This window comes from Psittacula echo, assembly GCF_963264785.1.
Source record: "Psittacula echo genome assembly, chromosome: 2".
NCBI classification, from domain to species: Eukaryota; Metazoa; Chordata; class Aves; order Psittaciformes; family Psittacidae; genus Psittacula; species Psittacula echo.
The window spans coordinates 71,695,094-71,720,856 of NC_137737.1; the positions used below are offsets into that span (position 1 = coordinate 71,695,094).

At 38.2% G+C, this 25,763-nt stretch overlaps 1 protein-coding gene across 7 annotated transcripts; it reads right to left on the minus strand.

Moving 5' to 3' along the window:
- Positions 1-245: 245 nt before the first annotated feature.
- PRP4K (pre-mRNA processing factor kinase PRP4K) lies at positions 246-25,378 on the minus strand. Of its 7 annotated transcripts, XR_013956289.1 has the most exons (19): positions 25,276-25,378; positions 20,236-21,429; positions 17,098-17,271; positions 16,654-16,809; positions 15,823-15,904; positions 14,540-14,750; positions 12,107-12,180; positions 10,534-10,624; positions 10,024-10,171; positions 8,294-8,431; positions 7,582-7,735; positions 6,497-6,611; positions 5,833-5,984; positions 5,274-5,360; positions 4,205-4,300; positions 3,528-3,662; positions 2,969-3,014; positions 2,360-2,445; positions 246-1,540 (listed from the first exon to the last, which is right to left on the minus strand). XR_013956289.1 is itself a non-coding variant. In XM_080611342.1 (16 exons), exons 1-16 carry the CDS (start codon positions 25,311-25,313, stop codon positions 3,561-3,563), a joined length of 3,012 nt encoding a protein of 1,003 aa, XP_080467468.1. In that variant the 5' UTR covers positions 25,314-25,378; the 3' UTR covers positions 246-3,560. The 7 variants fall into 7 exon arrangements, 3 of the variants coding, with proteins under 3 accessions (XP_080467468.1, XP_080467469.1, XP_080467467.1); XR_013956291.1 differs by having other exon boundaries at positions 2,969-4,300; XR_013956292.1 differs by having other exon boundaries at positions 246-419; positions 1,495-1,540; positions 2,360-4,300.
- Positions 25,379-25,763: the final 385 nt, after the last annotated feature.

Consider the following 25,763-nt stretch of genomic DNA (forward strand, 5'->3'; position numbering starts at 1 on the left):
GTGAAATCCACATCAATTCTTTGGTGATGCTGGGGAGAGATGCAACTTAATGAAAGGCAACAATTCCATTTTACATATAATTCAGGAAGGCTTTTTCACAGATCCTTTAACACCTCTGATACCCAAGCAAACATCCCCCTTCAAAGAATTATACTTGGTTTTAATGCACTTTAAAATTGTTCATACATTCACCACCTTTGCAGTGTGACTTTTACAAACACAGCAGAAGACAGGATGCAGGTCAGTTATACAGGTACTTTATTAATTTCAAGCGATTGCCACTTCCCAACATCCTTCCACCCAAGTCACAACATTACACATACTGTAGAAGGTTGCTCTACCTCCAGCAGTGTCACAGACTGGTCTGCCTTCTGCATACAGGTCAATACACACACACAAAGGTTCTTCTGCCACTTACCCTATGTATGGAGATAAAGTATTATTAAAAAGGTTTTAAAGGAATCATTATTTTTATTGAAAACTCTTAAACAGTTTTAAATTACAGTAGTATACAGCAAGGCAATAAACACATATTCTAACTGCACAGGGCTGATACCCTGTGTTTTCTGAATGCTTGGCAAACTAAACATGTTAAATGTGAAGCACCGTGTCACCATGAAGGAGAAAGAAGTAGAAATTAACACAGTAGATTTAGCCAAACTTTATACTTGTAGGGGCTTGCTCAGGTGAAGATAAAAATTACATCTTCATGTACTGGAGGAAAAGTTAAATTACCCTCCCTCTTAGATCAGCTGAGAAACAGTTCAACACAAAACCCCCGTTTCTTGCACAGCTCTTCTATTTGCACCAAGCTGCAACCACTGGAACTATTTAGCTGACTGCAGAGGGATGAGCAGCTACTTTGCTCTTCCCACAGACCACAGGCTACTGGGACAGATACTGCCTAAAACTAGAGAGGTTACTTAACAACATCAGAAAGTCCTCAATTCCGGAGGCCTTTGAAGCCAGAACTAAAGGTTTTTTATTGTTGCCAACAAGAACTATCAGCTGAAGCTGATACTGGACAGAGGACTGAAACCCATTGGTTTTGAATAACCCATTAGTTATCCCTCTGGATCAATAATAGTTTAGCAGAATTAAAATAAGTTATGAACCTGCTGAAGCTAAAGAAAAAAGGTGCATTGTCTGCTTCGATATTTGCTAGTTAACACATAGGTATTTTAACCAAATACAATGGCAGATTTTTTCTAAAAATTTCACAAGTTTTGTACTGATCATTATTCTAGCATTTAAAAAACTTCATTTAAACACTGATGCTCAGTTACCTACATTTAAACACAATAAATGAAAAATAAAAGTATCTTCAACCACAAATGAACACATCTATGTAACAAATTCTAAACCAGAGAGTATGCTTGAGGAATTATCAGTACTGCAGCAGTGTTAATCAATTCTAAATTGGAATGCTGGAAACCAAAAGATTAAGACAGAACTACACAAAGAGTATTTTTGTATCTTTTATAGGACAGAAACCTTTGTTCATGTCTTCTGGTAGCCATCATCTTCTTTTGAGCTGCACCTACAACACAAAGAACAAGTGAACGAGCAACTTTATGCTTCTCCAGGATAGCTCAAAACAGTTCTGTAGGCATTAAGGGGCATCTTTTCTACTGCTTTGTTTCTGTATCACCAACTCATTTCACTGTTTTATATCCCTATTTTAAGAATAAAGTACAAAGCAACAGAGAGACTAAGCTATTGCTACATCTGTGTAAAACTGCCCTCAGAAGTGCTGCCTATCTTGTAAAAGTGCAAGCTACTTTCTGCATTTAACTAGCAAGCAACTAGTGTTTCATTAAGCATGAAAGCTAATTTTTTTTAATCATTTCCTGTATGAACAAATACCTTAATACACAGAATTAAGGAGAGATTATTTTTTTATTAAGAATTTGACAATATAAATTGAGAAGAGACAGGCTGAAGGTTCCAAATAGGCATACAAAACCACCCATCTCCTGTTTGTTTTTGTAGTTAGTTCATTGCATCTCCTTGGTGGGGTATTCCCCACCAGCAGAATGACTGCTTTGTGTCATTTTTCCATTCTTGAGTGCACTGGGAGTGCATGACTGTTGCCATTATGTACCTAGATGGATACAAAAACCCTTCTTAGTTCAAAGTATTGTAAAGTATGTGAAACCGGTGGGGTTTTCACAGCTTGTCCAAATATATTAATAAAAATGAAAAGATGAACTTAACATTGCCAAAGAGAACATTAAAACAGCAGTATGGACCTGCAAAGTCTGATTCTGTTTTCCTTGCCCTGCACAACCAACTCAAATGTTTCAAGCCCTTCTAACTTGTTGCTAAATGTTTATCTACACATGCTGTCAGAAATAACCTTGTTAGGAAGGTGAAGTTGGTGTCTCAGCAAATCAGACCCATGGAGTAGGCGTTGAGTGGCCTGTGACTCGCTTTCCTTTTTCTCTTTCAGCACCATCAAAAGGAAAAGTGAGAAAAACAGCACAAACATTAGTTAAAGCCTGAATTTAATCCCATGTCCTACAGGAATAATTTCATTACAATGAAAGCAGACAGACATTATCTGAAGGGGCTTTTACTTCGTTTTTCTTTAAGCAGTGATAATTATAGATCTAATAAACATAGGCTATAGCTCCCCCAAAGATCATAATGTTTAATAATCCCTTTAATTAAATCATTAATAGGAAATGCAGGGGTGGATCTTACGAATTACCTGATTTACCATCACTGAAGACAGATTCTTTTAAAAATGGCTACAAATGCCTTGTTCACAAAAGACTTTATTATCTAATGATGCATACTGAAAACATACAGAAATCTGCATGGTCCACTTTACATGCAGCAGAACAATCTTCACTTTACAATAAGTAAGTGTCAACTGTTTTATGCAAGAGACAACACTTTAAAGTCACATTTCTTAAAGAAAAGCTTCATTTACAAAAGAAATAAAAGGTAAAGAAGCAATTACCGCTTTTAAAAAGCAGCTGCTTTGTTCAAGAGTGGAAGGTTTATGCCTGTATTGAAAGACAACATGATCACAAATAATGAAAACAATGAACAAATGAAACACTTTTAGCATAAAGCAGTACACTTTCAAAATGACATACAAATAGTTAAAAATTTCCTTATGTTGTCTATCTAACCTTTAGATATAAGGTCTTTTGAATGAGATCCCAACAACTGTAATTACTAAACAAAAACTCTCTTGTAAGTGTCTGTTCTATGTCATAGTGAACTGTATTTAACAAAATGTATACAAAGTTTATAGCAAGTTGATTAAAAAAATTAAAGTAATAAGAAACAGTACACTGAAGGCGCTCTATCCATCAGGTGCGCACTCTCCAAGTCTTACATGTGATGAACAGAACAGAAGTTGTAACTATGCCACGGTTACAATGCCAGAAAAGAAAACACGGTCATTTATCAAACATGCAGGGAATTCTGCCACAACGCTATTGTCTCTCATTTGTCAGTTGTTCCAGTAAAATAACAGCTTAAACACCGGTGATGTTGATGGGTTAGCTTACCTTCAGTGTACTGAAAGTTGTACACAACCTGCTTTAAAAGAGGAGACCATCCCTGCGGGCAGGCTCAAGAAGGAACAGACCCCCTTCGGCACTGACTACACCAAGGGCATGCTGCTGTGGCCTGCACACACACACCTAGGAAAATGTGAATATAAACAGCATTTATGCTGGCCATTTTTTAAAGACAAAAATGAAGCCAAGTCTGCTAAAAACAAATCAACCACCCAGTATTACTGCTTTTTTTTTCTTTCTTTTTTTTTTTTTTTATAACAGATGCTTTTTTCTTTTTATAATATATACGAACTGCAACCATATACATTAGCATTGTACTTCTGTGCAGTCTCGGCAATTAAAACAGTTCTACAGTGAAAATTTTCACATAAGACACAAAACAGAATTACTCTAACATTTCTAAAAGAAATATCAGCCTTGATGTTAATTCAAATGTATCATTGCTTCCTCAACTTTGCAGTGGAAATATTTATGTTTATATACATTAATAACTGCTGTGAAATTTCTTCAGTCTTTGTATCTTAATTACTCAAACCCTTTGAACTTCTTCATCTGGTTTAAATTTTTTCCTGGATGAAGGCGTGCTGCAGAGCCTGGTTGATGCTAATCCGTTTGGCTGGGTCTAACATTAGAATCTGGTCCAATAAGTCCTTTAGCTGGTGTACTTTTTTACGCTGGTCTTCAGGGAGTCGTTGGCACCCAATCAAGTCTGCTAACAGGTCCTTGGTTGGATTAATGGTGCTCATAACAGTAACTTTCTCCTACAAATGCAAAAATGACAACCTTGTAGAACAGAAGGCATGAAACCTCCTATCCCTTTTACAGAGGTTTAGCAGCAGGTTTTCTGCAGGGTTATCTCATATCCGATCAGCAATGCCCTTTCACCATCATACAGCTTCGTAAATCCTCATGGGGACAAAGGAAAAGAGTGGAAGCAATGCTGTCAGGGGTAGGCCAGACTGCATCTTTTGGCGACAGCAGGTGTACATATGAAACTTATATCCCAGTCAACCAAGAACATAATTTTTAGAAGGGCCTGTTGTGATAGGATGAAGAGTAATGATTTTAAACTAAAAGAGGGGAGATTCAGGCTAGACGTGACAAAGAAATTTTTTACAATGAGGGTGGTAAAACACTGGCACAGGTTGCTCAGAGAAGGGGCAGATGCGCCGTTCCTGGAGACACTCAAGGCATGGCTGGATGGGGCTCTGAGCAATCTGCTGTAGCTGAAGATGTCCCTGCTCATTGCAGGGGGTTGGACTAGATGACTTCTGAAGGTCCCTTCCAACTCAAACTATTCTATGATCAAAATTCCACGTGGAAAGTTCCTGTATCTGACCACTAAATTCAGCGATTCTTGATGAATATACTACATTACAATGTTACAGAAAGTAAGAGTGACCTCCAACAACTTAAGCATATTACACTTAAGTTGGACAAACTTCTCTAAAATGAAGGCAGAATTTCTTAGTAATTTAAGGACAGACTACGTGGAGATATCCTGTATACCAACCAAGATTAAACTTCAGACTTTTCTTAAATGCATTCCTAAATTGTAGGAAAAATCCTCTGTTGCCAGCTCATAACTATGTAACCTGTCCACAATGCTGCAAACGGACATTCGAATAGTTTTAAAAAAACGTATTTTTAATAAAGATGTCAAGATATATTTTGAAAGACTGTAATAGTAGGAAAGCTTGGTAAAAATAGGCTGTCAACACAGTAATGACTTACCCTTTCTGTCACTTTATCTACTTCTATATACATAAAGTTGAGATTTTGATCAAAGTGCTGATCTTTGAACACACCTTTTCGAATCATCTGGAAAATGAGGGAGAGGCAAGTTTCAGACTAATTCTGTGTCACAAATTTCACAATTAACATTAATGTCTAACAACTTCCTGCAACATGAATAATTTACTACTAATGAAAAATATATCAAAAAGACAGTAAGAAATGTCTAGATAGAGTAAAAAAAAAAAAAAATACAGTTCAAACCAGCTGAAAGGACACAGTATCTTCCACTGACTTACGCATTCTTTTCAGGTCACTGCTTAGGTTTCTGTTTTCACTTTATATTTAGTCTATGAAAAAGAAGCTGTATACTTTCACTTCATAAGATTTCAAATCAATATAAATTATACTGTCAGAGAGATGCCTGATATTTACTTACTCTTAGGAGATATATAGGATAAGAAAGAGAGTTGAGAGAGTAAAAAAAAAAAAAAGTAAGTATATTCTACTGTTCACTACAGCAGTTTTAAATATTAAAAACATATCCTTATTTTCTTACCTTATTTGGCATCTTTCCTTTGAGATCCATGGCTAGTTTCAACATATGGTTATTGGTTTTGCCAGGAAAGAGTATTTTTCCTGTATAAAGTTCATATAATGTGCAGCCTACAGACCACATATCTATACCATAGTCATAGATTTTTCCTATAACTGAAAGAGAGCAACTTCAGTTAACTCCATAAAGCTAGCCTTAAATTATATCACAAAAGAAGACAGATGAAAAAAATCTGATTTGTCACTATGTTGGTGCACTTCCTCTTAAGAATAAAAAGTTACCACAGAAGAAGGAGGCAAACCTTTTACAGTATCCTTATTTCAGAAAGGGAGGTTTTTATCTAATACCCAAACTAATCAGCATGAATTAAGTTAGTAATAAGCGAGAAGTCAGAACAATACCTCTAAATAAAAATATAACTATAATAGATAAGAATGATTTCTCCCTATCCTCACTGAGCTGACCACCAACATACACAAAGAGTCACACAAGCATGCTCTCAAAGCCTGAATTTTTGACTGTCACCATATTTCCAGAGTGATGTTTTGCTAGGACCAAACAGAGAGTAAATTCAAGTTGAATTCTCATCTGCTGGGACTGGTACATCCTGTTACTGCATAGTACATACTGCTTACGATACATGTAGCCAATCCAAAATGAAACTTACTGATTTCTGGAGCTCGATAAAATCTACTAACTAGATATGGTGTGATGTCATTATCTGCAACATGCGAAGCTGATCCAAAGTCACAAAGCTTTAATATTGTTTTAGACTCATTCACCTGAAAGTTAAACATAAATATTCATTAGCACTATTTGCAGACAGAATTGCCGATAGCACTGTGAAAGTGACAATACATTTAAGTTGGAGATAAGAAAAGCATTCAGTCTTTAAACTGGAAGTTCTTCCCATATTTCAATTCTTCCTCTCTCTATTCTAAGGAAACTGTAAAACTTTCTAAATTGAAAGTGACAGATTGTGTCTTCAGAGCCTACAAAAAACGAAAAAGGTCAGTTTCACGTAGTCTGCCCTTATCAAAATATCCTTGGTGGACCCAGATTTCACTCCAGATACTGAAATTCTATCAGTTTAGACTTCCAACTCCGGTTTCCAGAGTACCACTCCTAAAATAGCGTATTATTCACATATCTCATGCTTATATAATAAGTTTTACTGCTGTGATGGCTAGAAGAGAACGCTTTGAGTAAAATAAAAATCTGAGTTTGTCACAGGAATGACCACCAAGAAAAACAAATGAAAAATGTTTGATTCCTCCGATGTAGCTCTCGTGGCCTGCTAACCAGAAGGTTTAATGGAAACAGAAGAGGAAAAAAAGCAGTAAGGATTTTTCCCTATTATCTCAATCACATAAACAAAATCTCCATCCAGACTCAACCTACTTCCATTTTGCAGAAAGCAAGAACATTCTTCAACTATTGATTGGAAAAGGTCCCAGGATTTCTCCTAAGAAAGGATACTGTCTTAGTTTGGAAGATCTGCTTTCTATAAGATACAAGTGGATGCAGGTTTGTCTGAGAAACATTATACTAAATAGAAGATTTTCTTTAGATGCTGTATTATATTTCTTACTATTTATACCACAACAGCATTTTATGTCAATGGTAAACCCTTAACGTTTTCAGTTATAGTAAATTTTGACTTCACCTAAACTAACGGAATATTGTTAATTTTAAATACTTCATTTCACACTACAGACTGTGCAAAATAAGTTTTAATTATTCATTACTTACCAAAATATTATCTGGTTTAATATCTGCATGTAGGATATTGCATCGCTTAAGAAGTTTTAAAGCCAGGAACAACTGCTGGCTGTAGGAACGCACAGCTTTAATATGGAGCCCAACATCTTTCCCGTACTTCTTCAACACCTCTCGTAAATTCATACTATTAAAAGAAAGAATGGGAGAGAGAAAGAATAGAGAAAAGCTTAAAAAAGAAAACTAGTTGCCTCCTAAAACTGTAAGATAAACTTGAACAAACCAGTTATCTGTAGATGTTTTTAGAGAAAAGCAGCATTCAACATACATACCACTCTGTTAGCTACAGTAACAAACTAAAAAAGCTCATCAACCAGATCTATCCTATACTGTATAATTACTTACTAGACTAAGCATACTTAGTTCAGAATACATTTTGAATCAAGATCAATTTGACATGATTTATTTGCACATGAACAATGTTTTCTTAACAACAGTAAAGCCTCTGCCCTTGTTTTCTTCAGAAATAAGTAACAAAAGAAGTAAGATACAAGTTGAAGAGGCGATTTTTTGGCAAATTCAACAGCAGATAAAAAGATGACAATTCCAGGACAAAACTAAGTTCCCTGCATTCTTGAATCTTGGCAATAGAAGAAGTATCAAAACAATAGACCAAACCAGAAAGGTAGTGATCACTCAAAAGTACTTTACTTTTTACAGAGAGCCCCAACATTTGACATCTTACCTGAGTGGCTCAAATACCAGACAAAGATGTTGTTTGTGGTAGAAATGTCTGAACAACCGTAGACAATGAAACTTGTCATCAGGATCTGCATCATTGAGCTTCTTTAAAAATTCCAGTTCTTTTAGGCCAGTTTTTTGCCTGTAAAAAGAAGAAATGGTTGTAAAACAAAATCAGTGAAATCTTAATAGCTTTTTTTAAATCTAGACATTCACTTGTATGGTTGTCACTATCCAGAAATGAAAAAGTGTCCTGTCATTACTTAATGTACCACGGCGTAAAACAAAACATCACAACAGTGGTTTGCTGTCAGCGTCCACACACTGGAAAAGTTCATTTAATTCGTGTTCTTCAGTGTGCCTTTGTAAACGTCTTATCCTTTCTGCCTCCCTCCCGGCTGCATATAAAGCTATAATTAGATTTCCTCCTGTAATGTGACACTTCAGTTTCAAAGAGCACTCAGGAAGTTCACTTAAAAAAACGCCACCCCACCCCCCCAAAAAAAAACACACCAAAAAAACCCCACAAACAAACCAAAAAACAAACCCACAAACAAACACCACCACACCCCCCCCAAAAGTATTTAAACATATACGCTATTAAAATTTTCTAAGCTAAACTATGTATCTAGACTGACGGATAACTGCCTTCTTACACTGGTAACATACCAAACTGAAATAGTTTATCAACCCCCCTTGAAGGAAAAAAAAAAACAAAAGCACACACAAAACTTCCCCAGACACCTATTCATATGACTCAAAATAACCCAGTTACACACACAGCAATACATCTTTTAGAACTTCCAAGGTAAAATGCATGGAGAAGGTTTTCATTTGTCTTTAAAGCAAGAGGACATATATGTGACTGTAGAAATAATGCAGCAGGTACCAAAAATGACTATTTCAGACAAGTCCTCACACAATGCAGTTTCATAGACCATACTTGTTCACTCATTCTGAAAGACCTAAATTTTTTTTGTATTTCAACAGGGAGACTCCCACCCTCTTTCGATATCCTACATACATGGGAACATGTAAGTTGCAGATGATCAATTAGGAGTCAACCCATAACCTGCCAACTCAATTTGGTCCATCCAAACAAAATTTTCACAGAATCATGGAAAGGTTGGGGTTGGAAGGGACCATAAAGATAATCTAGTTCCAACCCCCTGCTATGGGCAGGGACACCTCACCCTAGACCAGGCTGCTCAAAGCCCCATCCAACCTGGCCTTTAACACTGCCAGGGATGGGGCAGTCACAACTTCTCTGGGCAACCTGTTCCAGTGTCTCACCACCCTGATAATAACGAGTTTCTTCCTAATGTCTACTCTAAATATACCCTCTTTCAGTTTAAAACCATTCCTCCCTGACCCTGTAAAAAGTTCCTCTCCATTTTTACATTTTAGAGTCCATGACTCCCATCTCAAAAAATCTAGGGCTGGGCAGGCCTCATAATTAACTGTAACTGTTTATTGCTACCACTGTTCCCTACAGTTTTGCAAATGAGAAAGTGCCTGATGAAAATCAAGTACCCTTCTTCCTGTGATAGCTGTAAAGTGTGGATACATAGTCCTCAAGCGCTTCCCATTATCTGGCTCATATTAGCAGAAAAGGCAGGAATCACAGCTGTAATCTGCTACTTCACTTGAAACAAAGGGAGATTCAAATCACACCATGAAAAATTTGCAACTGTTACATATGCTTTGTTATTATCAACCAAAACCATTACTTACATAAGTTCGTTGTTCCTGATGATTTTAACCGCTACTTCTTGGTTTGCTCTTGCCATGTCCCTGGCTCGCACTACGTTACTGAAGACTCCCTGACCAGTGTAACCATAGACATTGTAACGTTTATCTAGAACTTCACCTATATTAACACCTGAAGGATAAAACCAAGCAATTTCAAGTTATGAGTGACACACATAATGGATCTTTGTATGAAAAGTAAACCATTCTGTATAAAATTCAGTGAAACAGGATAAACGGTGCAATCAGTTTCACAGCATATAACGTTTTTATCACCTAGCTTCGCGGAAATCATGGGGAACAAACTGTGATTCTGTATGTCTGGAGTTTTTCAGTAACTGAGGTTAAAACCTGCATGCTCATTTCATCCATCACATTACACACTTAATGAGGTACACTGACATGAGAATAACAGTTCAGCAGTGTTACATGAGGATCTTTTCCATTCAGCACCCTTGCTCTACCTGTCCTTGCAAATCAACAAATACAACTTACGGTAATAGCCCTCTGCATCAGTCCAGTTATCCCTGAGATTAGGGTTTTCTTTGAAGTCTTTTCCAAACCCAGCAGCCCTTAGACGAGCACTCTGAAGAAAGAAAAAAAACAAACACATCTTTGCTTCCATGCTCTTTGTCCACGATGTTTACTTACCAAAAGTCCTACTGAAACACTGTTCCTTTCCACACTACAAACACACTTAACTTGTAGCAGAGAGAAACTACTGAACACAAAATGCTCTGAACACAAAATTTACATACCAGTATCTAAAGACTGATGCAAGGAAAGAGGATGAGATCAACAAACAGAACTATCATCAAACAGAAATGGGCAAAGTTTCAATATATACCCATAAGGAATTTATACAAGTCATGTTAGATGCACAATCTGGACCATCTGATAAGATTTTACTTGCAGTATGATTCTAGTAAAAAAGCTTAGCAACTTGTAAGGAAAATTTAATTGTTTAAGCCTTGAACTTCTGTTTATTCAATGCCACTTCACAGATTTGATACTATTTACTTGCAATCATAAAACTAGTACAATTGCTGCTGATACCTCTTAACAGATCTGGCCATCACAAATTCAAATCTATGAATAGTAAAGCGTATCTTCAATTCAAAGTCAGTTTCTGGAAGGGGGAACTGCTCACTTACAAGTCATATTAAATCCCTACTTGTAATGTTCAAGTTTTTAAAAATGCACTCACAGACACTATCCTTCAAGTATTTCTATTTTTCCAGGTTAAAGGCATTTTGAATTTTTAAATTTTATTATTGTTACCAATATCACTAGAGTAAGACCATGGCAGCCTTCTGTCACCAATGCTTCTGTTGTAACTAATAGATTACATCTATCATAAACCAAAATTAACTAGAGAATTTCTAAGTTAAGAAGAAAGTCATCCTGTCTTAACATGCTGATGCATAACATCTTGTCAGTGTTATACATCAGCAACAATGTGGCATATTTACACAGAATGGGCTACCAATATTTGCAGGACACTTAAACGCATTTAGAGAAAAGCTGCTAGAATTGTGTAAAAGTAAAACCAGGAAATATATCTCTTTATCCAAATCAAACCATCCAACCAAAAAAAACAACCCACAACCAACCAACCAACACCTCCCACCCCCCAAACAAACCACCACATCACTCCACCATAGCATCATCAGCAAATTAAAATATCTTACACAGACGCTTTTTAATTAACCATACACGAAGCTCTGAAAAAAAGCTCATATTAGAACAGTGCAGCATGGTAACATTAACATAAAGCTTAACCTAATAGGTTTGTTACCGTGCGCTGTTGTAAGTCCTATTCAAACAGCAAGTGAATTCATTCCCCAATTGCTAACTCTGGTAAAACTAATTTCAGCAGGTTTTCTCTCAGTGAAATACTAATCAAGAACTACTTTGTCTGCCTTGGCTGATCAAAAGATTCAGAGCACGCTATCAAGTCAGCTACACATGCTTTCACAAATCAAAGTTCTCACAAACCTCAAGTGACAGTCTAACGAAAACCAAGCAAAACAGTAAATCATGTATTTCAACTCCAAGAATTACCTACATCAAAGTATGCAGCGAACATATCATCTGATTCCGTGAACATGTCGGGAGCTAGCAGTTTCTTCTGAGCTGAACCTTAAAATGAAATTTAGATTACTCAACGTGGAAAAAAAAAGGCAAACCAGTAACTCGATCACTGGTATAACTCATGATGTGCTACATATCATAAGATAACCTAAGATCAGTATGTTGGCAAACAGACAGCTCTACTATTTCTAGCAAATACTGGTTTAGATTGTAGAAATACAAAACTCAGATCATTTCAGTTCTTCAAAGCACTCAAAAATTTATACTTCCTTGAAAAATTAAGTATAATAGCTTTCAAATAATTCACACAGCAGAAAGTAGTACATACTTACACGATTCCCTACAGATAATGACTACACATAAATGCATAAAAAGAAATGTAAAATGACCATGTATATACATTAAAAAATTACAGATGCATTTTCAATATCTAAGTTCAGGCTTTTCTGCTAACTAGAAACCAAAATTGTAAAGCCCAGTATTTGTTTCTTTGGAAAATGTTTTCTTCAACCGTGTGAAAAGGACCTCATGTGCAGCTTTTAGCCAAAGACAGTCTTAACTATTATGCTTAGGAGAAACACTTTTAATGTGGGCAAGATTATCCCTTTCTTAAGCTTTTAATCATTTGTAAAGTCCCAAAGATATTTTACTTGGTTGACAAGATAAAAGCAAAGAAATATAAGTTAAGAACATGTTAGTGAAGGCAAGGAAACTTCAAACTATTCTGTAACACATTATGGTAGCATCCCTTCATGAGCATAGTAAATCAGACACTCCCTTTAAGGTATAAACCAATGCAGAAAAATAAACGGTTAAGCTCAGTTGCTTCAGGTCTCATGATGCATATGCCCAAACACTTTCATACAAGGTAACTACACTGGAATCTTCAGAGAGCATCAAAACCTCTCAACCATCATGTCAACACCACTGTTCCAAGGTACAGACCTGTCATTTACACTATGGGGAGACAAGTTATGCCACTGTTCCAAGACACAAGCCCTTCCAGCAACTTCCTCAAACTTTCTTTTTAGTTCCAGTTATTCACTGGGCTACAACAAATTGTAACTACTTCCTCAGTAACTTACTATTCTGGCCCTGTATGAGGTCAGTATACAAACGAAAAATGGCTCTTAAAAAGAAGGATGATCTATTGCTTCCATCTGTTTTAGCCACCTCCACCCCAGAACCCCACCAATATATGAAAATTTCCAGATTTGAGTGTAACTGATCTGTTTAAAAAAACCAACCAAACACAACACTTCTTTCATATTTTGAAAATACCTGTGTAGTTAACTTATATTTTCATACACTTTAGTAGACAAAATCAGGAGTACACGCCTCGACCAAAAAGGAAAAAGATGTTGTCTGATACACACAAGAAGGCTAAACCTAAATTTGCAGTATGCAAATAAAGGAAAAGTGCATAGACTGTTCCTTCCACTTACATTGCAGAAGAACAATCTGAAAACATATTGCTCAAGGGAACAGCAGGACAAGCTACAGAGGAGTGCACCAGTGCCAAAGAGCGGCAGCTTTATTACTTCAAGAAGAAATGCCTGCTAGAAGATAGCATATTTAGTCCCCAAGGATACATCTAACCCATGATATGAAATACAAGTTAACTGTCCAGAGATTTCCTGGAGGGGCTGGGCAGGTTTCATATCCCTTGTTAAACAGCGTACTGTAGCAATTAAAAGAACTAGCTCAAGTACAACCACAAAGCAACTAGACACACCTTTGACTACTTGGAAGACTGTCAACGTTACAGGGTGTGCTGGAAGATGCTCCATGTTACTTTTGACACAGCAGGCACAAGGCAGGTTTTATATCACAAATTTATTCCATTTCAATATTGCTGTATAAGAGATTACGTGCAGGGAGGAAGAGGATGAAACAGCCATTTCTTCAGCAAGAAGTTATGCTGCCAAAATGGACCTACTTGCAATGACTCTCAAAAGCCTTCATCATTCTAAATGACTACAGACCCACCTATAATCTGACACAGTGGCTCTGACAAAAGACAACTACTACAAAGGGGCATGGTTTCCAATCCACCCCAAAATAAAGACTAGGACTGTATTAAGCTTCTACAAAAACAACATGCAAAAGTGAAAAGAAAAATGTGAAAGTTAAAAAGGAAGTTAACAATAAAGACAGAAATTATTATTTGCTTTTCCAAATGTATGGTATGAATTATGTTCAGAGTTACTAGAAATATATCATCCATTTGTATAAGCTTCCTTAATGAGCAAGCTTTAATTTAATGTTTAGTACCATAACATTTGTGGAAACATTCTCAAATTCTGACCGAAAAAGAGTCAACCTACTTCCAAGTCTGCAAGTATAAAAGAAAATCAAGCAAAATGTCTGCTCTTTCAAAACTGTAGTAAGTAGTTTTGATTCTTACCATTGTTCTGTTCAACTGTCATAAGGTTGTGCTTGGCCTTTACTGACGCCTCAAATGTGTCCACGTTTTCCCGTTCGTACTCCTTGACATCAGCAGCTACTCTTTCTAGGATGTCGTCAGGCGAATTTGAGCGACTACGTGTACTGCTCTGAGGACTGCTTGGTTCAGATGGTACAGATATATTACTGTCTTCTGTCTGCCCTTTGTATTTCTATAAAGAAATTTAATTATTAATCTCACCATCAGAGCTTATGATGACTTAAACATTTTTAAACTCAACCTTCCAAGGGCTTGTGCTAAAGTTTTCACAATCACCTAAAGGCAACAGATTACTTGCAGAATGGGATATAGCTTTTGAAAACTCATTCTGCGTAATGCACCAGAGCCCAGACCATAAAATAAGACTGAAAAAAAATCATGTGTGCCTACAGCAATTTATATTGGGAGATTAACTATTTAGTTGTGTGCAACAAAATGTTAGCAGCTAGAGATTCATTACTAAAGCATTCTGGCACACAAGTATTAAAACAAAGTCTTTTAAGGAAAAGTAATGATTTTGTATTTCACATCCTAGAAACTTTCCTGTTTCTATTGGTATTATGGTACAGAAAAGTAGTTTTTAGATTCAGGGTTTTTATTTGAATTTGAAATCCTGTTTATTCATTTGTTCTTGTTGAAAGATTTCAGACGCATTAAAAAACACTGAAGATAGCACCTTAGAAATTACTTCTTTAACTTACATAGTACAACATTATACAAATGTGTAAGTTCAAAATCCCCAAAAGTGCATAATCAGAATGAATAAATGTTGCTACCACTCAGTTATCAAGGTCAAACCATTTAGTAATACAAGCAGATGTTTTCCATTTAGGGAATGAAGCTCTGGAAATCTGCTTCCTGCATGGACCAACAACAGGTATAAACAGCCTTTAAAAATGATTTATTTTATATGGCTTTGCTCAGGCACACTTCTGTAGGATTTTACAATGGGCTTTGCATAAAAGCTAAATCAAATGTACTGCTGCTTAGACTGTCAGAGAACGTTTAAACTGTGGCACAACAATGATTTACAGAAGAGTTGTTTCAGCCTTAAAAGCAATGCTGTTGAAATAGAAGTGTCAGGTTTACCAGAGACTAATATTTACAATGAAATAATTGGAAAAAAAAATAGTTATTACTACCATAATGTAGTAATAGGCTAAGGGCCTTCCTTTAACACAACATTTTACGATAAAAATATAAGATTAGTTTCTGTAACACACATGATAATATAAACCATGTACCTGAACAATTGCTTGCCGCTGTAATCTTCTTTGTCTTATCTCTGCCTCTTCATCCTCTTCTTCCAAATCAAAGTCTTCAAGACTATAAATACATAATTAGTTTTTATATATCATCATAAATGTAATATTATCTATGGAGTTTTACCAAATGCAGTTCTTTGGCATAGAAAGCACACGATATATTTAACAATAGCTGTTCAATTGACTCAGAAAGCAAAGTTGCATTAAATCCCAGTGTGTATATTTACATTTCCTTACAAAGAAAATTTATCTTTTGGTATCTCATCAGGACTTGGTGTGTTTCATTTTTAACTGCAAACAATTAACAGTGACTGTTTTTAAAGAGAAAAACAACAACAAAAAGACTTTGCTGATTTTCATTCCAGCATCATTCTTCCTTAATAATCTGGTTAAGAATGCACACTCTTGTGCAACTGGATTAAGTAGATATTCATTAAATATAAAAACAATTTGCAGATAGTAGTTCATCCTTTCAGCTATTACACTTTTTCTTCAAGCAATGAGCTCGAGGAAACAGACCAAGTACTTTCACAAGATACCAATCAAGTCGAATTTAGAAACCTGGTAAGACATCATCCCCTCAGGTCTGCCCACTAGCCAACAGGTCTTGATATTTCTTGCATACTCCAAAGTTTTTCAGATCATCCCAACAGCAATCTGACAAGACCGCAAATAAATACTATAAAACATGATTATGGTTTTACATCACAACTCAAAAACTACACTATGAAGACAAAATGTCAGTTTGTTCTCCGTATCAATGTATCTCTATTTTTAGATAACCAGCTTAAGTTAGAAATTCATTCTTACTTTTCATCTGATGAAGACTCCTGCTCAGCTTTCATACCCTCAGAAAGGCTACCTTTGAATTTGTCTTCTTTAGCTTTGCTTCTGCTCCTACGTCTATGGCCACCACGTGACCTGGACCTCCTTCGAAGGCGAGATCTACTTCTTCGGCCTCTATCCCTGGTAACAGTGAGAACAGTTTGGTGTTTGGTTTTGGTTTTGTTTTGTCTTTTTTTTTCCAAGAAAAGGAAGAAAATTTATTCATAAAACATAAAGGTACATAAGGAGTCCAAATAATAAAACAAATTAACTGATGGAGGACAAACTGAATTCAACTATGCTAGCATACATAAACGTGGACAAAAAAATGAATTGCCTTTTTATACAAAACGTAGCAATCTTTATTTGTTTAGCATTTAGTATTACCGTATTTTACAAACCACATTTAAAAATGCAGTGTGCCTTTACCTCCTGCGAGGAGACCTACTCCGCCTTCTTGGAGATCGGCTACGTCGAAGGGGCGAACGAGACCTTCTTCTAATGGGAGACCGAGATCTTCTTCTGGATGGGGACCATCTACTGGGTGGGCTAACATCTTTTGATCTTTCTCGTCTAGACAAAATATCATCTCTGGTCCGTGTTCTTAAAATGGAGGAAGAGAACAGTAGTCAAAACAGGAGCAAGCTGAAAACAAAAATCACAGTTCCCTCTAAAAGCTCACTTTAAAATCCTGCTGCAGGTGAGGGACCATCAGATGGGCTTCTGAGAGAGGGATGGATGCATATGCTGCAGAGATGGCTACCCTTCCTATGTGTCTCTCCCCACCCTGGGAAACATGTGCCCATACCTAGGTCTTGTTTAGGACAACTCTGGAAACAGCTTGTTAACTGCTACCACAAAGCTAAGTGGGGTTTTAAAACACAGCTTGTGTTTAGGTCTTACATAAATAGTGACCTATTTTCATCTTTATCAGAAGCAGTATTTAAACAATAAACAAAGCCCCAGAACTAATCCTTGAGAATTTTCCCAGCAACTTCAAAACACAGTATCGAAATGTAGGACTACTACTTCACAGCAATGACTCTGATGTCTCCTTCAATATGCACACTAGAACAGGACAGCTTCAAAATTTCATACAACAGCTGAATACTAAAATTCTCAATGTAAACCAACCCTTGGCAAAAAATAATTTAGGTTTGACACTATTTACTATTCAAAATTTGTTCATTCTTGTCTATACAGATTCACAATTATTCAAGGAAAAAAACTCAAAACCCTGATGAGAGAACTACATTAAAAGGCTTCACTGTATTCCGTAACAGCAAGAGTTTGAGCAAAAATTTGAAAGAACAGAAGCTAAAAATATTTAACCACCATTCTAATGTGGCTCCAACAGAAAATATTTCTGGACAGTAGTGATGGAAAATATTTGCACATCATTGTTCAAAGGAAGCGTTGCTATTCTAGTTAATTTTATCCCCTTTGGTTTTTTTTTTTTTGTTTGTTTGTTTGTGGGTTTTTTGGGTGGGTTTTTTTGGGTTTTTTTGTTTTTTATCAGACAAATTTAAGCACATGCAGAAGTAATGACAGTTTCTACAAGCAATTTCTGTAGACTCAAGTGCTGGAGCAGGCATTTGATTTAAACAATTTAATTTACGTTATATGCTTGTGAATGATATTGGAAAAAAAGTCACAGGATGAACTCACAGTTCCATGTTTCCTGGCTAAAAAAGTGGTGGCACCGCCAAAACCCAATCAAAATAGCTGTGAAAAACATGAATCAATTCAGGGACTAAAGGTATGAGATAAAAAGCAGAAGTGGATGAAGAATTGAAAGTAACATCCTATGATGAGTAACTTCACTCAAAGACCTAAGAAGTGTCTTACATGATTAGAACACTACATGAAACAAACATGAAAAATAAAATTACTGGAAATTTTCAGTTAAAACTGTTCATTAAAGCTCCTGAAATTCTCTGGCAGCCTGAGTAATTACAGGTAGTTAAAACTCCAACATAGTTGGAGCTGGTTCGGAAATGTCCCAAAAAGGAAGATTATTCCTGTTGATTTGCAAACACTTCCAGCAGCAAGTATTTCTTAGTATTCCTCCACTCACAGGTTCACCATGGTGTTACAGAACTATGAATTTGATAACAAAATTCTAGACACATGCATCACTTGAAATAGTGTCTAGACAACTCATCTAAACTGGCTGCAACACAAGCTGTCATGAAAAATGAAAGATGCAAAATGCTACAGAAGAAAAGTCACTTTGTCAAAGAAACCTAGTGGTTATGTGCCGATACATTCCTGACTCACCAGAAAGCAGTCAAGAGAAACTGCTAGCGCTTAGAGTACTTGCTTAACGTGGTTAGCACCACTGGGGTCATCCTCCAGAGCACCTGCAGTACTACCAAGCAACAGTACAGACAAATAAGCTGATAAAGCACCCATTAGAAGATACCCCATACTGAAAACCACAACAACCCTCAGTGATGCAGGCAGAAAGGCTTTCACTTTTACTAGGTGCTTATTTACTGAGCTAGATTGTTGTGGTTCCAATACATGGTTTTAAATTCATAATTTCTTGTTCTTAATTCTTGGAGTGGGTGAAGCTAAAGCCCACAATGACAAGTTTTAAATTACTCATTATTTAAAAAAATGCTGAACTCTTGCCTGTTGAGCTTGTTACATTTAATGAATTACTTCCAAAAGTGCATAGACTTATATTATTCTCTGCTTGGGAACTTACTATTCAGGCCTTCTCATCTTCAGAGAAGACAAAAGCAATTATTGCCTCATGATTTATGTTAAATTTCAAGGTAACTGCTTTCATAGGCTAGATTTTCTTTTAAAAACATGCCGAGACAAAAAAAAGAAACCAAAAAAAGCAAACCCCAAACATTGAAAAGTCTTTCTCCTTTAAGTGTATGCAAAATATAGCAATGATATATGACAGAGCAATAATAAAGCAACACTACTGTACCTCCAGCAAATGAAAAATACAAAATACTTTTAAGGAAAAAACAAAAAACAAACAAGCAAACAAAAGCCCAACCCCCCCCAAAAACCGAAAAAACCTGTGAGAAGGACATCTTGAAGTTAAAGATTTGCTTACACTCACAGATGCTGACTCTATCACTAGGCTGTTTGGGTTTGGTTTTGTTTTTTTTTTTTTTTTAAGGATAAAAAGGGGCTAATTACCCACTTTCAGCCAACACTGACATGTAACAGAAGGGACTCCCACTCAAAAAAAATTCCTGAAAGCAACAGAACTATTAACTAACAAATAAAAGACAAGCTACATTTTGAATCCAACTGAGCAACAAAAAGGAAAACCTGAGCTACAAAACTTGTTCCCACTGATGGTGTGAGTGCAAATAACTCGACACTTTACTAACCAAAGCTGAATTTGCATGTCTGACAGCTGGGGGAAGTGTTTTTTAAAACCTGAATACATACAAAGTCAGCTCATAATATAATGCACAATCTGATTACCTTTTTTCATAACTCTTTTCAGAATAAAACAAAGAGATAAACACTGAACTAGTAGATCTTTCATCCTGTAAAGCGTTTTTGAGATTGGTCATGCCATCTTTAAGTTACCTGGGAGAAGACAGACGCCTCCTTTCTGATTCTCTTCTTTTCCTTTCTGCAGATCTACTCCTCACTCTTCTAACTGGAGACCGGGTTCGGGAGGGGGATTTACTCTGTTTAGATCTACGATCATTAAAGAGAGGGGATCTGCTTCTTCTTGACTTTTCACGCTGCTTGGGAGATAAGCTTCTCCCTTTTGGGCTACGGCCAGGTCGCCTAGGGGACCTGTTTTCTTTCCCTGAAGAAGCATCTTTAGAAGGAGATTTAATTGGCTTTTTTTCTTTGTCAGTCTCTGATCTCCTAGGTTTTCTATCTTTGGATCGTGATCTTCTATCTTTGGATTTGCTTCTTAGATCTGTAGGAGATTTAGATTTTCTGCCACGATCTCTGCTTTTGTTTTCACTTACAACTGGGGACTTCCTGCGATCTCTTGATTTACTTTTATCATCAGCCTTATTTCTATCTTCTGGCGGGGACTTAGACTTTCTGTTTTTCTCCTGGGATCGCCTTTTAAGCGTTGGAGACCTGGACTTCCTTGTCTGATCTTGAGACTTACTTCTCTTATAAGGGCTTTTGGATTTCCTCCTTTCTTTTGACTTGCTTCTAGTCGTCTTGTCTTTGATTCCATCAACTCCTGCCTTGCCTTTCTTTTTGTCAGATCTGTGCCTAGTCCTTTCTTTTGATTCACTCTTACTTCCTTTCTTGGAACTAGTTTTATTGTCCACAGGTTCTAATTTCCCCTTAGTGTTTGACTTAGCTGCAGGTCTTGTCCCATTCCGTGCTTTTTCATTTATCTCCCCCTCTTCTTCAGATCCTGATTCATAACCTTGTAATATTAATCCCATCCCAGACTGGACTTTTCCTTCCATTAATTCATTTTCAAGTTCAGCTTTCAATAATGCTCTTTGTTTCTCCAAGTCTTCCAGAGGAGCTAAAAAATCAATTTTAGTTCTTTTAGCTGGTCCATCTTCTTTGTCAGAGGCATCAGCAACCTCTTTCCATTTATGCTTCTTGTGTTTGTGCCTGTGTTTATGTTTTTTGTCTTTATCTTCTTCTGAAGAATGTTTATGTTTCTTGTGTTTACTTCGGTGTTTGTGTTTCTTTTTTTTGTGTCGGCTGTGTTTGTTCTGTGGTTGGTCTGCCTCTGATACTTCCCCATTTTCTTCATTTACACTTTTCTCGGATGCATCAGCATCCTCAACCCTGCAAAAAATAAAAAACACAGGTCAGTACTATCAACTCACTGCAGTCCTTAATCCTGTGTTTAAGTTCAGTCTTTTTTACGATAGAAACTAAGTAGCATTTAATTACCTACCTTTGGGAGAATTAAAAGTGTACAACTAATGTAACTAAATTGTAACAGCAGATACACTTCTTCATGAACAGACAGCTACAACTGCAAAAAAGAAACACTACAGAAGGTAGGTACAGCAAATACACGAACAAAACGTGTGTGTGAAAGCAATGCCTATGCTTTTAGGTTCAATACTGATGATATCTGTTAATGGTGTAGAACAGTGCTGCATATTTAGGCATGTCAGTTTATCATCTCTTTGCTGCTCCACTCCGATGTCTAACCCAAGCTACACCTTTTAACAGTGTTTTCAAATGGCAGAATACAGTTGTGCTCTGAAGATCAACACTTATTTCAAGGGATGATGCTGACCACCTAATGAAACCTTCTTGCAAAACCTCAGTTGACCGATTCTCTTAACTGCAATTTCTTTCTCTAAGTATACACATATGCCAAAAAAACCCCAAACAACAAAACCAAGAACTTTTCTTACTGTGCACTTGCATTATTTATGCAATATGAGAAACAAGATAAATTAAGGAAGTCTAAATTCAGAAAAAGCCTTCTGATAGTATACTGAAGACTATCAGCTTCCCCCCCCGCAAAAAAAAAAAACAAAAACAAAACAACAAAACAAAACAAAACCAAAAAAATCTATAAGCTTTAGACCTGTAAAATGGCACTGGCCAAAAAGGCTGAAAACAGGTTTACAGTAGGTTATTAAAGTAACAGTAACATAGTGTTTCTTTCTAAAATAAACAAATCAGTTTGCTAGTCACAGCAACAAGCAAATTAAGTAGTGGGTGTACTTACTAACTTAAAAAAATTATCAAATTGAATCCTGATCTTATGCATTCACTTCTACTATCCTTAGATGCCGAAACTGGCTTACCAGGAGGTTTTTTTACATTGTTTAGCAAATACCTACTGATCTCCTTCAGAATATCAATTAAGTTACTATTTGTGGCAAGACAGACTTTTGCCTTTTGAAATCTGTGGCCAAATAGGTGCCTGAGTTCACTTTTCTACAAACTCACCCTGTCTAACCTACAGATTTTAGATTTACTAGCTAACACTTTAATAACTTAAATATAGCCTTTCAGTATCCAAAGCCTCATTCCTTGAAAAGAAATCCCCTAAACATGATGGTCAGGAGCGGTGCGGGGATGTACACAGAAATCTAGAAATATCTTCCAAACTCTATTAGTTTCATACAACAGTTGTTTCTGAAGAATACAATCAATGATCCAACACATGTATCGGAGGTATTCTAAGCCAGGCCTAAAGAATGGCACTTCATTATAAATGCAATTAATGTCTTCCTAATTAAGGCTAGGATAGTCAAACAGTGCACTACTACAGATTATCTCCTGCTAGAGTTAATGCAAATTTTAGTACTAGTAAATAATCCAGACTTCTGCAACATACGCTAAAATTATTTGCTAAAACCATTAACACTTTGATGCTCTGAAATGAGCAACTTCCAAAGGGAACAGGCAGCTTGAGCTATAAATATATAAATATGCAATATTTACAGACTTAAGTCAGAATGCTGTATACTTTTTTACATCTTTACTGCTACTTCTGCTTACTAATTTAGGGAGAACGGTGTTTTTCTTAATTGCTTCCTCCTGACACTCCACACCATTAAGACAACAGAATACCAGAAAGAAGACAAATTGCCTTAAAATGAGTTTGCTTTATGTTCCATTTGGTACAAAATACAGGAAAAATAAAGAACAAGTATTAAATGCAGAACTTTTTCAACTTGGATTTGCAATCCAGAGCAACTATGTCAGTGACATAAGCTTGCTAAAGGGCAGAAAAACAACACAATGAAAACTTTAAGGAAAATATATATCTTTCAAAATATTTTTTTTGGTTAGATACAGGATGCTGTATAAGTCCCAGACTGCCAAACTGATGGTACTTCAACATTATGAAAACGTTACAGAACAACAAAAATCATATCTGTTCAAGCCACTCCTGGTAAGTCTTCCTTCTTTTAATAGCAGAAAGTGTCACTGAAGGAAGTTGTTTTATTGGTGTATGTATCTTAATGCTATGTAATAATCTCGCCTTGTATTCTGTAAAAGCAAGCTGGCAGTGGAGGCATCAGGGGAGGTGCACCACCACGGCCACTGCAGAGAGCTGCCAGCTTTTTTTGCATTTGTACCTCAACTATAAAATTACTACTAACTTCATTAACACGCATGAAATAGGCCATTGTCACATACATGAATGGATTTATTTTGAGTAATTCCATCAGAACATGGATAAATTTTGGCTTCATTTCAGTGCTTCACAGGCATAATGACATGAAGGAGAACCCTTTTAAAGATTTCAGAGGGTGATGAGATCATTAACATGTTTAGGTGCTAACGACTTTAAACAGAGAGGAAATATGCCATAAAGCTGTCCCAATTTCTTTTATTTTTTAATTTAAATAGAATGATAGGAAGTTCATGAAGATGGTCAAAGAGATGTCACCCATCTTTTCCTACATCCAGACATCATCAGTTAGTACTTTCTTACTCTCAGTTACGTTTCCCTATGTAACACTAAACTTTGTTCTTCGTGTGCTCATGTGTTTTATATGGTACACATGCACTCCTACTGCTTTTCCTCATCTATATTTCACACCCACGATTAACAAACAAAAAAGAAACCTCAAATAGCAACTTTTCAAAGCAGAAAAAAACACAGCAGGTTATATGGCTAAAATATTTGTACAGTGAAGTAATAAAATAAGCACTAGTTTGTCACCTCTGGGCAAAAGTTCCAGAGGAGAAACTGCTAGTGAGCTTGTGAGTGTCGACAAACCTAAATCTCACGGCGCTAACCGGGCTGCCAGGCAAACGCAGCCCCGGTACGAAGGGGCGGCGGCTACTCGATCTTCACTTCCCAACGGGAGCCGGGAGTTGCCAGTCATTTCGAGGGCTTGAAGGAGGGGCCGGCGGCAACAAATCGGTTTTTGCTTCCACCACTACAAGCACTGTTCCTAACGCGAGAGCGCCCGGGACCCGGGGGAGGTGGGCTCACCGAGGGGCGGGCAGCGGCTCGGCGGCGGGCAGAGGGGCAATCCTGGCCGCGGCACCCGCTGTCCCCGATCCCCATCCCGCTCCTCTGGCGGGAGGCCTCGCTCAGATAATGAGCCGTGGGGCGAAGGGGAACTCCGGGGAGCGGCAACCCGGCTTCGCCTCGGGGATGCCCGAACCCTGCGCTCCGCCAGGCACCCCCCGGCCCGCGCATCCAAGCGGAGGAAGGGCTCGCCCGCCCCGCTTTCCCAGGGAGAGGAGGGGCGGGAGGAGCGGGACCGAAGCGAGTAGCGCAGCAGCCCCTCACCTTTCCCCCCCACCCCTCACTGAGGCGGGAAGGAGCACGCGGGGCGGAGGACACGCGCCGCAGGTCCCGGCTCCGCTTCCCCTCCCCCCACCCCCAGCGGTCCAGCTCGTGCGCGCCCGGCGTGCGGCCTCGGGAGCGCTGCCCGGTCCTCCCTTCAACACACCCCGGGCCCCAACCGGCGGAAGGCGGCTCCTGCGTCCCGGGCCCGCCTGGCAGCCCGCCGCGGGGCGAGCGGCCCCCAGAGCAACCCCTCTTCCCCGGAGCGGCCGCTATCCCCATCTCCCTCCTCCTGCCTTCACCACGTCCACCCGGGCCGCTCCTCGTCCTCCTCCCCGCACTCCTCTCCCCTGCGCTTCTCCCTCCGCCTCCCTAACGCGCCATGGCAAGGAACCTCCCAGCCAGTCTCTTACTCGGGCGGTCGCTGCTCGGGCTCCACCGCGGCGGCCATTTTGAACTTCCAAACTCCTTCGCTGCCGCTGGGGAGACGCGGGGCCGCGGCGCAGGCGCACAGAAGCACCGCGGTGGGTGGGGGGGGGTGCGGGCCGAAGTGGTGGTACCGCCGGCCGCCGGAAGTGAACCCCGCTCTCTGCGCAGGGAGCGGACCGGAAGCTCCACCCCCGGGGCGGTGTTCTGCGCGCGGCGGGAGCAGTCTGGAGGTGGAGGTGATGGTGGTGAAGGCGGGGAGAGGGTAGGGTTGTGGCTGGTGTTTGTTGTGACACTTGCGTTTGTGATGGCGTCTCCTCAGGGATCCTCGTCGGGAGAGGGGTGCCGCTCAAGTTCGGAGAGGGTCTGGTGATGGAAGGGGCCGCAACCCAGGAGTGGTCTTCAGGGCGGGCGCGCCTTGTGAGGAGGTTGTTCCGCTTAATTTGTTTTCTCAGATTCCGTCTGACTGTACTGG